Genomic DNA, 14227 nt, shown 5'->3' with positions numbered 1-14227 from the left:
CCTGCATCTGTAAGATCAACTACTCGGACTGTAAATTGATGTCTGAAGATAGTGGCAAAGCAAAGGCTATGGCAATTTTTTCCTGCAGCGATTCCATGAACTGGTTATGTGGAAATCTTAAGTTTTAAAATCATCTTTTAAAGCAAATCCTAAGTACAGCACTTTTTCGAAGTGCTACTTCTAGGCTGATCTCTTGGTGAAATCAGCTGGCCTGTTGCCATTTGGAGCATGTCAAGAATTTAAGAATGGAGATTCCATTTGTTTGCTGAGCCTGCCTCTAAGGCTATGTTTAATTGTTTGAGTAGTTTCATTTTTAAATCTGTTAGCTATAAAACACGTCTCAGTCAAACCACTGGTACCATTACTTTTAAATGTAAGTGACAGCAGTGTGAAAAATGTCAAGGATTCAGCAGAGTTGCAGTTGCCATTGTTTTCAAGTGGAGGACAGAGCTATGATAATAGCTTCCAACCATTATCAATGCTGAGTAATGGCTGACACAAGTTGCAGGAAAATTATGGAACCCCGTAGGTTATGTTCTCCATAGCTTTTCTCCTAATTTACATCATACTAGGACCTCAACAGCAAAGTTACATATTGGCACCAGTCTTCAGGAAAATTTCAGCCAGTGATTTGTTGTAATGATCTTCTGCAGTGAAACCCGGCTGAACCTGATACAAGGTTTGTGATGCTTATGATTGCCCATTCAAATAAAACAAAAGTCAAATTAATTGAGATTCAATTTTTCTAAAAGAAAATTTTATAATAGAGCTAGGAACAAGGTTCTGTTGAGAGAGCTTGAGGAGCTAGGGTTGAAATTAAAACACAAACTTCACAGATGATCTCCAGATTGCAAGTGACCCGGGTAACAAATTGGCATAGGGACAAACAGATTAGAAGGGTAAATGCCTGGCTGAAAGAGTGGTGTGGCAAGCATAGGTTTTGATGCATGGAACTCTGGCACTAGTACTGGGGCAAGAGGGGAGCTGTCCTGTTGTGTTGGGCTCCACTTAAACTGCACTGGGATTGGTGAATCGGAATAATTGAATCTGGTGAATCGAATGACTAGGATGTGTGCTCAAGTTCTGGAGTGGGACTTGAACCCATGTGACTGAGAGGTGTGAGTGCTATCAATGGAGCCACAGTTTTCACATAATAAGGAGATGAGGAGGAACCACTGGATGTGGAGTATTTGGATTTTCAAAAAGCATTTGCTAAGCTGCTGCGCAAGAGGTTGTTGCGCAAAATTTGGGCTCATGTTGTTTGGGAAAATATATTAGCATGGTTTGGGGAATATTTAACAGACAGAAACAGAATAGGAATAAATGGGCAATTTTGAGGTTGGCAGGCTATAACAGTGACTTAATGAGGGGCTAAGTGCAATATGTATAAGTTTGCCTATGGTGCAAAACTATATGGGAAAGTAATCTGTGAAAAGGGCACAATACAAAAAAGTTTAGGCAGATTAAGTGAGTAGGCAAGACCATACACAGAGAATATAATGTGGAGAAATGAGAGTTTTCCATTTTGGTAGGAAAAGTAGAAATGCACAATAGTTTTTTTTAAATGGCGAGAGACTGGGAAGTGTTGACATTTAGAGGCACCTGGTTGCCCTTGGACACAAATGACAAAGTTTAAAATGCAGGTACAGCAAGCAATTAAGAAAGCAAATGATATGTTAACATTTATTGCAAATTGATCGGAATATGATTTTTAAAAAAAAGCCTTGCTACAATTGTATAGGACCATGATGAGACCATAACTGGAATACTGTGAATAGTTTAGGTCTCGTTAGCTAAGGAAGGATATACTCGCGTGGTGAGGATGAGTACAATAAAGGTTCACTGCACTTATTGCTGGGATGAGAGTGTCATCCTATGAAGAGAGATTGAGTAGGCTATGGCTATATTCCCTCGGCTTTAAAAGAATGCGAGGTGATCTCATTGAAACACATGGGCCCAGATCTTCTGGTCCCTGGAGGATCATACCCTGGAGGTACCCGCAAGATATGCTGGGGAGCCCCACGCAAGGATTGCCTGGGCAGTTCAAACTTCCGGTGGGCAATCCCCTGTGTCTGGAACCCTGAAACTTCGATGTAAGGTCAGAGACTTTGGATGGTTCTGATTCTTTTAGCTGTATAGTTACCCAGGAAAATTTGGTCGGATTAAACCCAATTCTAACTCCTGGGTAACCATGCTACTCAGCCCCTACACCCCTGGTCCCTCCCCACCCCATGCCCCTGACCACCGGACCACACTCATGGACTACCAGACCCCAACCCCATCCACACCACTGACCCACTTCTCTCTTGACAATCCCAAGCCCCATCCAACCCCTGCTACCCTACCTGATCTGATCCCTCACCAACTTACCTTACACATTTACCTTCTCTCCTATCTTGTTAAAATGGCTGGGGCATTTTAAACTTGCCAGTTTGCAGCAGCTAGTGCCATAAGGGTGTGTGGCTTCATTTCCTCCAACGACCCTGAACTGCACTAAAGGCCTCCAGGAGCAGCTGTGCTCCATATTTCTCAGCACGTCGGGCTGGAAGTCCGGGTGAGAAACATGGAGCTCCAGACTAAGGTAGGAAAATAGGAGCAGAGTGGCAATCCAATCGTGATTGTCACTCCACAGAAGATTCAGCCCAAACTTCTTGTGGGCTTGACAGGTTAGTTGCTGGGAGAATGTTTCCCCTGGTTGGGGAACCTATAACAGGGGTCACAGTCTCAGTATAAAGGACAAATAATTAGGATGGAGATGAAAAATATTTTCACTTGAAGGGCTGTGTACCTTTGGAATTTGCTGCCACAGATCTGTTGGATGCTCAGTCATTGAGTGCATTAAAGTCAAATCCAAAAGTTTTTGGACACTCTGAATTGAGAAGTGTGGAGATAGGTGCACCCTGCTGCACTGAGGTAGAAGAGCAACCATGATTTTATTGAATGCCAGACCAGGCTCAAAGAGCTGACTAACCTCCTATTTCATATGTTCATATTTTTTTATTGTGCACAATTAAAGTATAACTTGTAGCCTGTCTGTTTAGCTGTTTTCTCTTTATCATATCCCCTTTTCCGTAGTCCATTGTACCAAACTAATGTGCCAGTGTGACTTTTTTTTTTGCTTTTCCTCCTTTGTGAAGTGACTGAGGATTGATCAGGATAGTGTTGGAGAGAGTTGTGTTCCTGGACTTTGAAAAAATGTCTGACAATGTATCACGTGATAGACTTCTAAACAGAATTGAAGCCTATGGGATTAAAGGTGCAGTGGTAACATGGATATGAAATTGGCTTAAGGACAGATAGCAAAGAGTAGTGGTGACTGGTTGATTCTCAGCCTGGAGTTAAGAATGCTGTGATGCTCCCCAGGGGTCAGTATTAGGACCATCTCTGTTAATGACCTGGACTTGGGTATTCAGGACATAATTTCGAAGTTTGCAGAAGGCACAAAATTTGAAATTAAGTAGTGAAGAAAATAACACCAGATTTCAGGAGAGTACAGACTGGTGAAGTAGGAAGATGCGTAGAAAATTAAATTTAATGCAGAGGAGTATGAAGTGATGCCTTTTGAAAGAAAGGAGGAGGAAAGACAACATAAACTAAATGGTACAATTTTAAACAGTGCACAAGAACAGAGACACCAGGTGACTTGCTTACAGAAATCTGAAGGTGGATGACATGTTGATGAGATGCTTGTTAAAAATTTGTGGGAATCTCTAACAAATAAAGGCAAAAAGTGTAACTGGAAGGAAGTTATGAGAAACTTTTATATATCATGGGTTAGGGCTCAGCTGGAATATAATGTCCAACCCTGGGCGCGGCATTTTAGGAAACCTGTCAAGGACTTGGAAAGGATTTACTGGAATGGCACCAAAGATGAGAGACTTCATTAGTGTGGTGAAATTAAGGATCTAGGATTGTGCTCTTTAGAACAGGGAAGACTGAGTGACAATTTAATAGAGGTGTTCAGAATCATGAAGAGAAACTGTTTCTACTGGCAGGTGGGTCAGGAACCAGAGGGCACAAGTTTGAGGTAACTGGCAAAACAGCCAGGAGAAGAGACATGCAGTGAGATGTTATGATATGGAAAGCACTGTCTGAAAAGGCAATGATTGCAGATTCAATACTAACTTTCAAAAGAGAATTAAATAAATACTTGAAAAGGAAAAAATTACTGGGGAGTAATTGGGTAGCTTCTTCAAAGAGTCGGCACAGGCTGATGGAGGGATGACTTTTTTCTATGCACTATCATTCTATGATGCAAGGAAGGGGTAGTTTGTTTCACTTCCTTCTGAGGAAAACCAAAATCAGTAGCCTACAGGTTTGCAAATAATAGTGAAGAATTGGGCAAATCACTCTTGCCAGCAAAGCCTCTTTTAACAGTATTAGGAAATGAGATCAATGATCCTGTAATGGAGTAGTAGATCTAGCCATTATGACAGAGATTGCCATACTCTTTCTGACTGCTGTATTATTAATAACATCTTCTGTTCATTCTGGCTGCTTAACATTCATGTTGTGACCCGACCCTGTAGTGCCACTTACATTGAGCTTCTGTGTTTGAATTGCGTTCTATCTCATGTGCCTTCCTCGTTTCATGCCCTGCGTTTGTAAATGCAGCTTTCTAAAGGATTATTATAAAATAAAGGATATTATTATATAAAGGATATTATTAGTTGGGCCTGAGCTAGTGGGCTGAGTTAAATTGAAATCCTATACCTGTACCTTTTCAGGTTATCCCCCGCCTATTACGCCCATCGGATCATCCAGTACCTCTCACGTAGGGACAGTATTCGACAGCGCTCGATGCGATACCAGCCGAACCGAATGCGAGCCAGTTTGGAAAATTCAGCAAGCAGCCCGGCCCAGCCCATCGATGGTGCTGATATGGATTTTGATGATTTTGAGTAAGTACATGTTGAATTCTTCTCTGATACACATGGCATGCTAGCAGTAACTGCTACGCATGGTCACTAGGTGGAGCTTTCCACTGTAGTGGTTTAAAGCATACACTGATCCATGTTAGCCCTCTTCCTCTCCTCATCTCTCGCCCCCTTGTCCCTCTGCTTCTTCCCTCCCCCTCATTTCTGCCCCTCCTTTCATGGAGTGCTCCTGTCAGTTGAACTGTGGAATGCCATTTGACATCATTACCACATGGAGCTCAACACCACCTTGTCTCTCCTCCAAGAATGGATGGATGTTAAATAGAAGGGGAAAGGTATATTCTTAGGGAGCCTTATAATCTTGTGAAGACATATCTTTCTATTAGCTGCAAAGTTTTTCAATATACCACTGTTAGAAGGGGCTTGGAAAATTCTTTTTGCAAAGATCATACCAAACTAGTTTTTGTTTTGCATTTGTGTAACTACAATTTTATATAAATGGTGTTCTGGAGTAATATTGTGTTAGTTTTGTGGCTATGTTCTGCTGTACATCCTCTCTCCCCACCTCACACATGCACAAATGAAATTTTTGAAAAGACTTTTCATGATAAGAGTTGGGAAAAATATACTTTTCTGTACATTTAGAAACATAACTGTAGTTATGAAAGGCTTTTTATTAAAATATGAAATATCAAAAACTGAAATTCCTGTGCTATGTTAATTTTAATCTAGAAAGAAGTCTCATTTGAGTCTCTTGTTTACATTTCATCCCTATTTATATTATGTAATGCTATCTCCATGAAGCATTTAAAGATTTTGGTCATGTCACAATTGCAAATATGTTGACTGAAATGTAGATCTGGTAGATCACCTTGTCCTGAGCTTTTGAATGATGGCCTTCCCTACTTAGAGTCACGGTCTAGAGAGCCAACAGCTCCAGTTGTTGGTGACTGAGACATGGCCTCTGGTTTCAAGGATTGTTATTTTATAATTTACTTTGTTATTTTGGAATTGATTTTATTATTTTGGAATTACTTTCTTGGCTGATGTTACTGTCATAACTTCTGAATGTGATACTTTCAGCATAAAAAGAAAGACTTGCTTGGGTGCAATCAGTGGTCCAGGTGCAAAATGCACTAATTTTGAGAAGGGCCCCCCACCTCCCCCATCCACCACTTGAATTCAATTCAATATCACTAGATGTAAAATCTGCCATAAACCAATGAAATTGGGAAGCATTTTAGAACATAATTTAAAAGATATTCCTTGATGTATTTAAGAGTGGTAATGGCGCAGTTTGAATAATACAACTTAAAATGGGTTTAATCACACAAAATAATCATTTTTATTCAGTGTCCACCACCTGTGAGTTGCCTGATTTTAAATAACTGATAATGACAAACAAGCTATACAGAGCAATTTTCTAGTTATATTGGTGTACAATAGTCAGTTTCTTGGTAACCGACAAAAAACAAAAGCTTTTAATATATTAATGCGCTGAGAAGCACCAGTTTAATTTGAAGAACTTCTTTGAAGGCACACCAAACAGACACAATAGTGATTAATTCGATGTGGGATGTGGTCAATTTTATGGGTTTGGCTAGCTTTGAATGCAATGTTTGGTAAACTAGCTGAAAAAATCGTGGAAGCTCGATTTGCACTGTATGTCATTTGAATGTGAACGTCCAAGATCTTTTGCACTTGTATGTTTGATTTTGGACAAATTTGCTTTGGAAAAAACAACGCAACCTAGCGAAAACTCCATGCAACTGTATGTTGAATTATAGAAGCTTACACTACAGAAGCAGGCTATTCATGCCATTATGCACGTGCTTGTAAGTGCTTAGTCCTGTGTGTACACATTTTGCCCATAACCATATAAACTCTTCATCCTCCAAGTGCCTATTCAATTCCCTCTAACAGCTCCTTCTAGGACTCTACAGGTGATCTGTGCAGGATCTTGCAAGCCTCCATGCACGTGTATCCAGAAGATCACGGACGCCATTTTCACGAAGGCACAGAACTTCGTGCATTTCGCCCAGGATCAGAAAAGCCAGGAAGAAACAGTACTGAGATTTGTGTAGAACTCTGGTTTTCCACTGGTGCAGGGTGCATTGACTGCACTCACATGGTGCTTAGATCTCTGTGAAAGCAAGCAATCAACTACTTCACCCACAGGGGCTACAACTCACTGAATGTTCAGCTGGTGCGCAGCCACCACAAACACATCCTATACAGGCCTGTGCATGATTCCCAGGGAGCATTCATGACTCCTACACTCTTAGCAGGTCTCAGATCCCTGACATCTTCCAGGGCCCAGAAAGGCTGCAGGGAAGGTTGGCTCCTCGGGGACAAGGGCTACCCACAGAGGATGTGGTTGATGACGCCCGTGCAGCGGCCTCCGACTGCAGCAGAGAGACAGTATAACAAGGCTCATGCCGCGAACCAGACTTTGATGGAGCCTTTTAAAATGAGGTTCTGGTGCCTCGACCGGTCTGGTGAAGCACTGCAATATAGCCCACTGAAGGTGTCATGCATCATTGTAGCTTGCTGAGCACTACACAATCTGACGCTGCAATGGAGGCAGGAACTGCCTGAGGAGGAGATGGAAGAGCAGCATATCTCCTCCAATGAGGAGGAAGTTGAAGCAGATGACAGTGATGAGATCCTCGAAGGTGAGGATGCCGGCAATGAGGCCATAGCACTGGCCAGACGAGGCAGGCACGCATGGGAGGCCCTTGCAGCTGCAAATTTCATGGAGGATGATGAGGTGCAGTGAGGACAGTCCCAACATCTTCGCCTTGCATCTATGAACGTTTGACTCCTGCATAGCTGATGGCAGTGCACATACTCTGTGCTCAGGCTCCTGTCATGGAAATGCAGCGGAGGCCCTAATAGTCGCTAGATTCCAGGAGGATGATGAGATGCAGTGAGGACACTCCATAGATCTTCACATTGCCTCTGTGAATGTCTGACTTCTGTCTGGCTGAGGGCAGCTTGCCTGCGCTCTGTGATCAGGGTCATATCATGGAGATGCAGCAGTGAAACTCTATCTGATCCTTTGTCCACCTTCAGCACCTCTCCCCTTCAGGAGCACAGTGTCACTGGTCACAGATGCTGAAGAGATAGGGGCCAGCCCCAGCTTAAAGATGCTGAGAGCACACAGAGAATGACGGAATTCTGTGATGCCTGCCTATGACATTCTGGCAACAATGACCAGCACCATTGAGGTGCCGGAATCACTAATGTGTCCAGTGAGTGTGAAGCCGGACCATCACTTTGGTCTGAAGGTTATACACTGCACAGGGAAGAGGCTCTGGACTGAGATGCCTGTCTTTATCTTGTGAAGGAACCAAGGTTTCACATCTGAGTGACATGAACACTGCTCATCATAACAAGGAGCCATAGGCAAGGAGATATTCTGGGGAGTTTATTTACAATAGTGAACATTATGTACAAATGCAAATTTGTACCACATTTTGGTGCTCCACGGACATCCGCAGCGGAGGTGGAGGCAGCCTGCTGACTGCTACGCCCTGTTGTCTGTGATGACCTGGGCATGCGTTCTCTGGAGGGCCAAAGCATGGAGGGCCCCCTCACATTTTGTGTGCCCCGCTGCGGGCCAACTGCACCCTCCTCAGCCTGTGGAGCTGGAGCTGCAGGGATCACAGGAAGAGGGGGTTTGCATTGGCTGGACATTCCTGGAGTCACCTGGGTGGATGACCCTGGGGTGTCGAGCTCCTGATGGTCCTCCCTATGAGTGCCCAAGGGCCCTTGGCTGACTCATTGAGGAGATGGGGAAGTTGGAGTGAGGGAGAGCTGCCCCACGCCCCTCTCGCGTTGACACCGTTAGAGGCTAACTTTGGTGTCAGCAATGGAGTTTGCTGCAGTGCAGGACCAATGTCCTGGACCAAGGTCTCCATGGCGGCCGCCATCCTGCTAATGTTAGCCTTGGTGCCTTGGCATGCCACGCTATCGCCTCAGACTGAAGGCGGCAGACTTCTCCACCATTCCTTGCAATCTGAGGAGTGAATCAGACATCCTTTCCTGATGTACCTGTGATTTTTTGCAGCTCTGCCAACTAAATGAGGACCGAGTCCAGAGGCTTATCACCTGACTCGGACTGCAATTCCTTGCCTCTAGCAGTCCTCAGTGCTGGTGACCTGTTGTGGAACATATTGTGTGGTACGCTCACCAGATTGTGTTCCCGAGGCCACACTATATCTAGGCCCCACCCAGGCATGTTGTCTTGCTGGTGGAGGGTGTGGGTGAGCACCGTGACAGGTCTTCAATGGTGCTGCGCTCAGGGTCATCTTCTGAGGTTATCTCGGTGCTGGGGTCAGGGTTAAGATTGCCTGACAGCGACTTGGCAGATGTGCCTAGGACGGAAAATGGAGATTATTAGTGCTTGGCCGCTGAGTTGAACACAGAATAGTGGACTCAGAGTAGCATTGAGAGAGGGATGATGTGGTGCAGGATCCTCATGTGGGTTTTTGCTGCCAACCTCCCAGTTGCCACAGGAACAGTCCACATCCTCTCCAACCAGCTTCAACTCCCAGTGCTCGATTAGAATGAAAACCTTGATGTCCAGCACTCCACAACCCCCTCTACTATTGAAAACAAAATAAAAACAGAATTACCTGGAAAAACTCAGCAAGTCTGGCAGCATCGGCGGAGAAGATATCAGTCAACGTTTCGAGCCCTCATGGCCCTTCAGCAGAACTGAAGCATAGTTTCAACAAGGGAGAAATATAAATTGGTTTAAGGTGGGTGGGGGGGAAGAGACACATTGAGGGTGTGGTGTGAGCAGATAATCAAAAGATGTCAGAGACAAAAGGGTCAAAGAGGTGTTGAAGGTGGTGGTCTTTGTCTGAGAAAAGTGCTAATTAAGAATGCAAGACAGGATATTCAAAGTACAGCTCTAGTGGGGGTGGGGTGGAAAGACTAAAGGTTTTAGTTTTAGATTTAAAAATAATGGAAATAGGTGGGGAAAGAAGAATCTATATAAATTATTGAAAAAAAAGGCGGGTGGGGGGGGAAAAGAAACGGGGTGGGGATGGGGGGAGGGGGAGTTTAAGATCTAAAGTTGTTGAATTCAATATTCAGCCCAGAAGGCTGTAAAGTGCCTAGTCGGAAGATGAGGTGCTGTTCCTCCAGTTTGCGTTGGGCTTCACTGGAACAATGCAGCAAGCCAAGGACAGACATGTGGGCAAGAGAACAGGGTGGAGTGTTAAAATGGCAAGCGACAGGGAGGTTTGGGTCTTTCTTGCGGACAGACCGCAGGTGTTCCGCAAAACGGTCGCCCAGTTTGCGTTTGGTCTCTCCAATGTAGAGGAGACCGCATTGGGAGCAACGAATGCAGTAGACTAAGTTAGGGGAAATGCAAGTGAAATGCTGCTTCACTTGAAAGGAGTGTTTGGGCCCTTGGACGGTGAGGAGAGAGGAAGTGAAGGGGCAGGTGTTGCATCTTCTGCATGGGCATGGGGAGGTGCCATAAGTGGGGGTTGAGGAGTAGGGGGTGATGGAGGAGTGGACCAGGGTGTCCCGGAGGGAACGATCCCTACGGAATGCCGTCAAGGGGGGTGAAGGGAAGATATGTTTGGTGGTGGCATCATGCTGGAGTTGGCGGAAATGGCGGAGGATGATCCTTTGAATGCGGAGGCTGGTGGGGTGATAAGTGAGGACAAGAGGGACCCTATCATGTTTCTGGGAAGGAGGAGAAGGCGTGAGGGAGGATGCGCGGGATATGGGCCGGACACAGTTGAGGGCCCTGTCAACGACCGTGGATGGAAAACCTCGGTTAAGGAAGAAGGAGGACATGTCAGAGGAGCTGTTTTTGAAGGTAGCGTCATCAGAACAGATGCGACGGAGGCGAAGGAACTGAGAGAATGGGATGGAGTCTTTACAGGAAGCGGGGTGTGAGGAACTGTAGTCGAGGTAGCTGTGGGAGTCGGTAGGCTTGTAATGGATATTGGTGGACAGTCTATCATCAGAAATTGAGACAGAGAGGTCAAGGAAGGGAAGAGAAGTGTCAGAGATGGACCATGTGAAGATGATGGAGGGGTGGAGATTGGAAGCAAAATTAATAAATTTTTCCAGGTCCCGACGAGAGCATGAAGCAGCACCGAAGTAATCATCGATGTACCGGAGAAAGAGTTGTGGGAGGGGGCCGGAGTAGGACTGGAACAAGGAATGTACCACATACCCCATAAAGAAACAGGCATAGCTGGGGCCCATGCGAGTACCCATAGCCACACCTTTTATTTGGAGGAAGTGAGAGGAGTTAAAGGAGAAATTGTTCAGTGTGAGAACAAGTTCAGCCAGACGGAGGAGAGTAGTGGTGGATGGGGATTGTTGGGGCCTCTGTTCAAGGAAGAAGCTAAGGGCCCTCAGACCATCCTGGTGGGGGATGGAGGTGTAGAGGGATTGGACATCCATGGTGAAGAGGAAGCGGTTGGGGCCAGGGAACTGGAAATTGTTGATGTGACGTAAGGTGTCAGAGGAATCACGGATGTAGGTGGGAAGGGACTGGACAAGGGGAGAGAGAAGGGAGTCAAGATAACCCCTCTACTATTGATCTTGTCTTGCATAAAGACAGATGGAGAGAGTGTGAGCAAGGCGCATGCCAGACCAAATGAGAAGGGTGCCAGGCGTGCATATGTGCTGAGTGGAGCCATGGACAGGGTGAAGAAGCTATCTCCAGAGGAGATGAGGCCAGATGGAGATGTGAGGGTCTGTGAGAGAGTGAGTGGTGATGTCCCTTGAGCTGGCAGTGAGTGAGATGCCAGTGAATGTGTGATGGGCTTGTGAATGGATGAGTTTAGACTGATGAAATAGTTCACTTACCCTGGCAGCACGGATAAGATCATTCATCTGTTTTCTGCGCTATATGGCTGACCCTTTGTGGGCTGCATTGGCACTGACCACCTCTGCCACCACCTCCCAAGCCAGACTGGTGACATTGATGGGTCTCCTGTGGCCGGAGTAAGGGTAGGGGACATCATGGCGGGTCTCCAGAGCGTCCAGAAGGCGTCCCAGGGATGCGTCACTGAATTGGGGGACTGCACTCTTCTTGGCTTTCGTGGCCATGTCTGCAGCAGAGCAGCCCTGAGCTGCAAGCATTGAGAAATGTGTTCGCGGCTACAGTTTAAATAGGGCTCCCGGTGTGAGGAAGCAGTAACAGCGTGATGGGCTAATCGGAAGCCGGCTGCCAGCAGTTCGGCATGTTTCCCGTGACTGCATAATTTGAGGTGGGAAGGGGATGATACAGTGCGAAAACCCGCCATTGTGGCCGGTGGGGCAAAACATCTTTTTTCGCGCCTGCCACTGCACTTAGTGCAAATCTGGGATGATTCCGCCCTTGGAGCTAGCCTACTGAAGACTACAAAGACTTCTTTAAGAGACACCTCCTAACACCATACCTCTCAAACTCACAAAGCACTTTCATGAATTATTTACTTTGCAGTGCAGTGACTTGGTGTAAACAAATGTAGCAGCCATTTTGTGCATAGCAGCAGCTCCCATCAATGATCAGTTAATTTGTTTTTGCCAGTGATGGTTGAGAGAGCACTGTTCATCAGGGTACTAGTTGGAGAACTCTGTTCCTCTTTGGATAGTGAGATTGGCTTTTTAATACTCACCAAACAGGCATGTTAAATGAGCATTGAGAAAATGAGACCACCAACCCTACACTCTATCAGTGCTGCACTGGAATATCTGTTTAGATTGCAAGCTCAAACCTATAAACCTCTGCCCCGGAGATACCATTTGAACGAAACTGGTGCACACAATGGATCAGGCAATTTTGAGTTTTCTGAGAGTCCATGTTGCTGCTGTTTCTATCAATTTGGCTACTTTTTGTGGCACCTGATCATATCCTGATTTATGAAATTTATGTGCTGTCTTTTATCCCTGTTGTTGCTGAGACTGTAGATTTGAATTTGGTCCGGAATAACTGATTATGGAAACCTTTTGAAATCTTGCAAGCTTAGTTTTTCTCATTCAGAATGGCTACTGTTCATTGAATCATGCTGGCCGTTGAGAAGGTTTCAATTCCTGACTTTCTGCTTTGAAATATTTAATTTAATTGATCATTTTTCCTAGCTGGCTTCAATTTGTTTGAGAGTCTTGTTAGTTTTTATGTTCAGAGGCCTGTTACTGCTTTTTTTTATTTGTTCATGGGCGTCACTGTCTAGGCCAGCATTTGTTGCCCACCCCTAACTGCCCTTGAGAAGGTGGTGGTGACCTGCCATCTTGAACCGCTGCAATCCATGTGGTGTAGATACACCCACAGTGCTGTTTGGTGGGGGAGTTCCAGAACTTTGACCCAGCGACGGTGAATGAACTGTGATATATTTCCACGTCAGGATGGCGAGTAGCTTGGAGGGAAACTTCCAGGTCGTGTTCCTCACTGTAGTGTCCTACTGGTGTTCCTCAGTGTAGTATCCTAGGCCCACCCATTTTCAACTGCTTCATCATTGTCCTTCCTTTCATCATAAGGTCAGAAGTGAGGATGTTCGCTGATGATTGCACAATGTTCACTATTTGTCACTCCTCAGATACTGAAGCAGCCCATGTCCAACTACAGCAAGAGCTGGACAATATCCGGACTTGGGCTGACAAATGGCAAGTAACATTCGTGCCACACAAGTGCCAGGCAATGACCATTTCCAACAAGAGAGAATCTAATCATCGCCCCTTAACATTCAATGGCATTACCACCTCTGAATCTCCCTCTATGAGCATCCTGGGGGGGGTTACCATTGACCAGAAACTGAACTGGACTAGCCATATAAATACTGTGGCTACAAGAGCAGATCAGAGGCTAGGAATCCTGTGACGAGTGACTCCCCTCCTAACTCCCCAAAGCCTGTTCGCCATCTGCAAGGCACAAGTCAGGAGTGTGATGGAATACTCACCACTTGCCTGGATGAGTGCAGCTTGACACCATGAAGCTTGACACAATCCCGGACAAAGTAGCCCACTTGATTGGCACCCTATCCACAATCACTCCGTCCACTGCCGAAGCACAGTGGCAGCAGTGTGTACCATCTACCAAGATGCAGTGCAGGAACTCACCAAGCCTCCTTAGACAGCACCTTCCAAAGCCACGACCACTACCATCTAAAAGGACAAGAGCAGCAGACACGTGGGAGCACGACGACCTGGAATTTCCCCTCTAGTCCACTCACCATCCTGACTTGGAAAAATATCACAGCTCCTTCACTGTTGTTGGGTCAAAATCCTGGAACTGCCTGCCTAACAGCATTGTGGGTGTACTTACACGACATGGACTGCAGTAGTTCAAGAAGGCAGCTCACCGCCATCTTTTCAAGGACAATTTGGAATGG

The 14227-nt window shown here is 45.5% G+C and overlaps 1 protein-coding gene across 1 annotated transcript in view; it reads left to right on the top strand.

The window, feature by feature from the left end:
- LOC144685064 (activating molecule in BECN1-regulated autophagy protein 1-like) overlaps positions 1 to 14227 on the top strand; it is a 400294-nt gene that overhangs the window by 161378 nt on the left and 224689 nt on the right. The window contains exon 10 of the mRNA XM_078549599.1: positions 4728 to 4901. Coding sequence (XP_078405725.1) covers positions 4728 to 4901 — 174 coding nt within the window. The remainder of the gene's footprint in view (positions 1 to 4727; positions 4902 to 14227) is intronic.

Source organism: Cetorhinus maximus, chromosome 9 (assembly GCF_964194155.1).
Source record: "Cetorhinus maximus chromosome 9, sCetMax3.hap1.1, whole genome shotgun sequence".
NCBI classification, from domain to species: Eukaryota; Metazoa; Chordata; class Chondrichthyes; order Lamniformes; family Cetorhinidae; genus Cetorhinus; species Cetorhinus maximus.
Note: the sequence above shows the minus strand (reverse complement) of the source record. Positions and strands in the feature narration are given on the sequence as shown.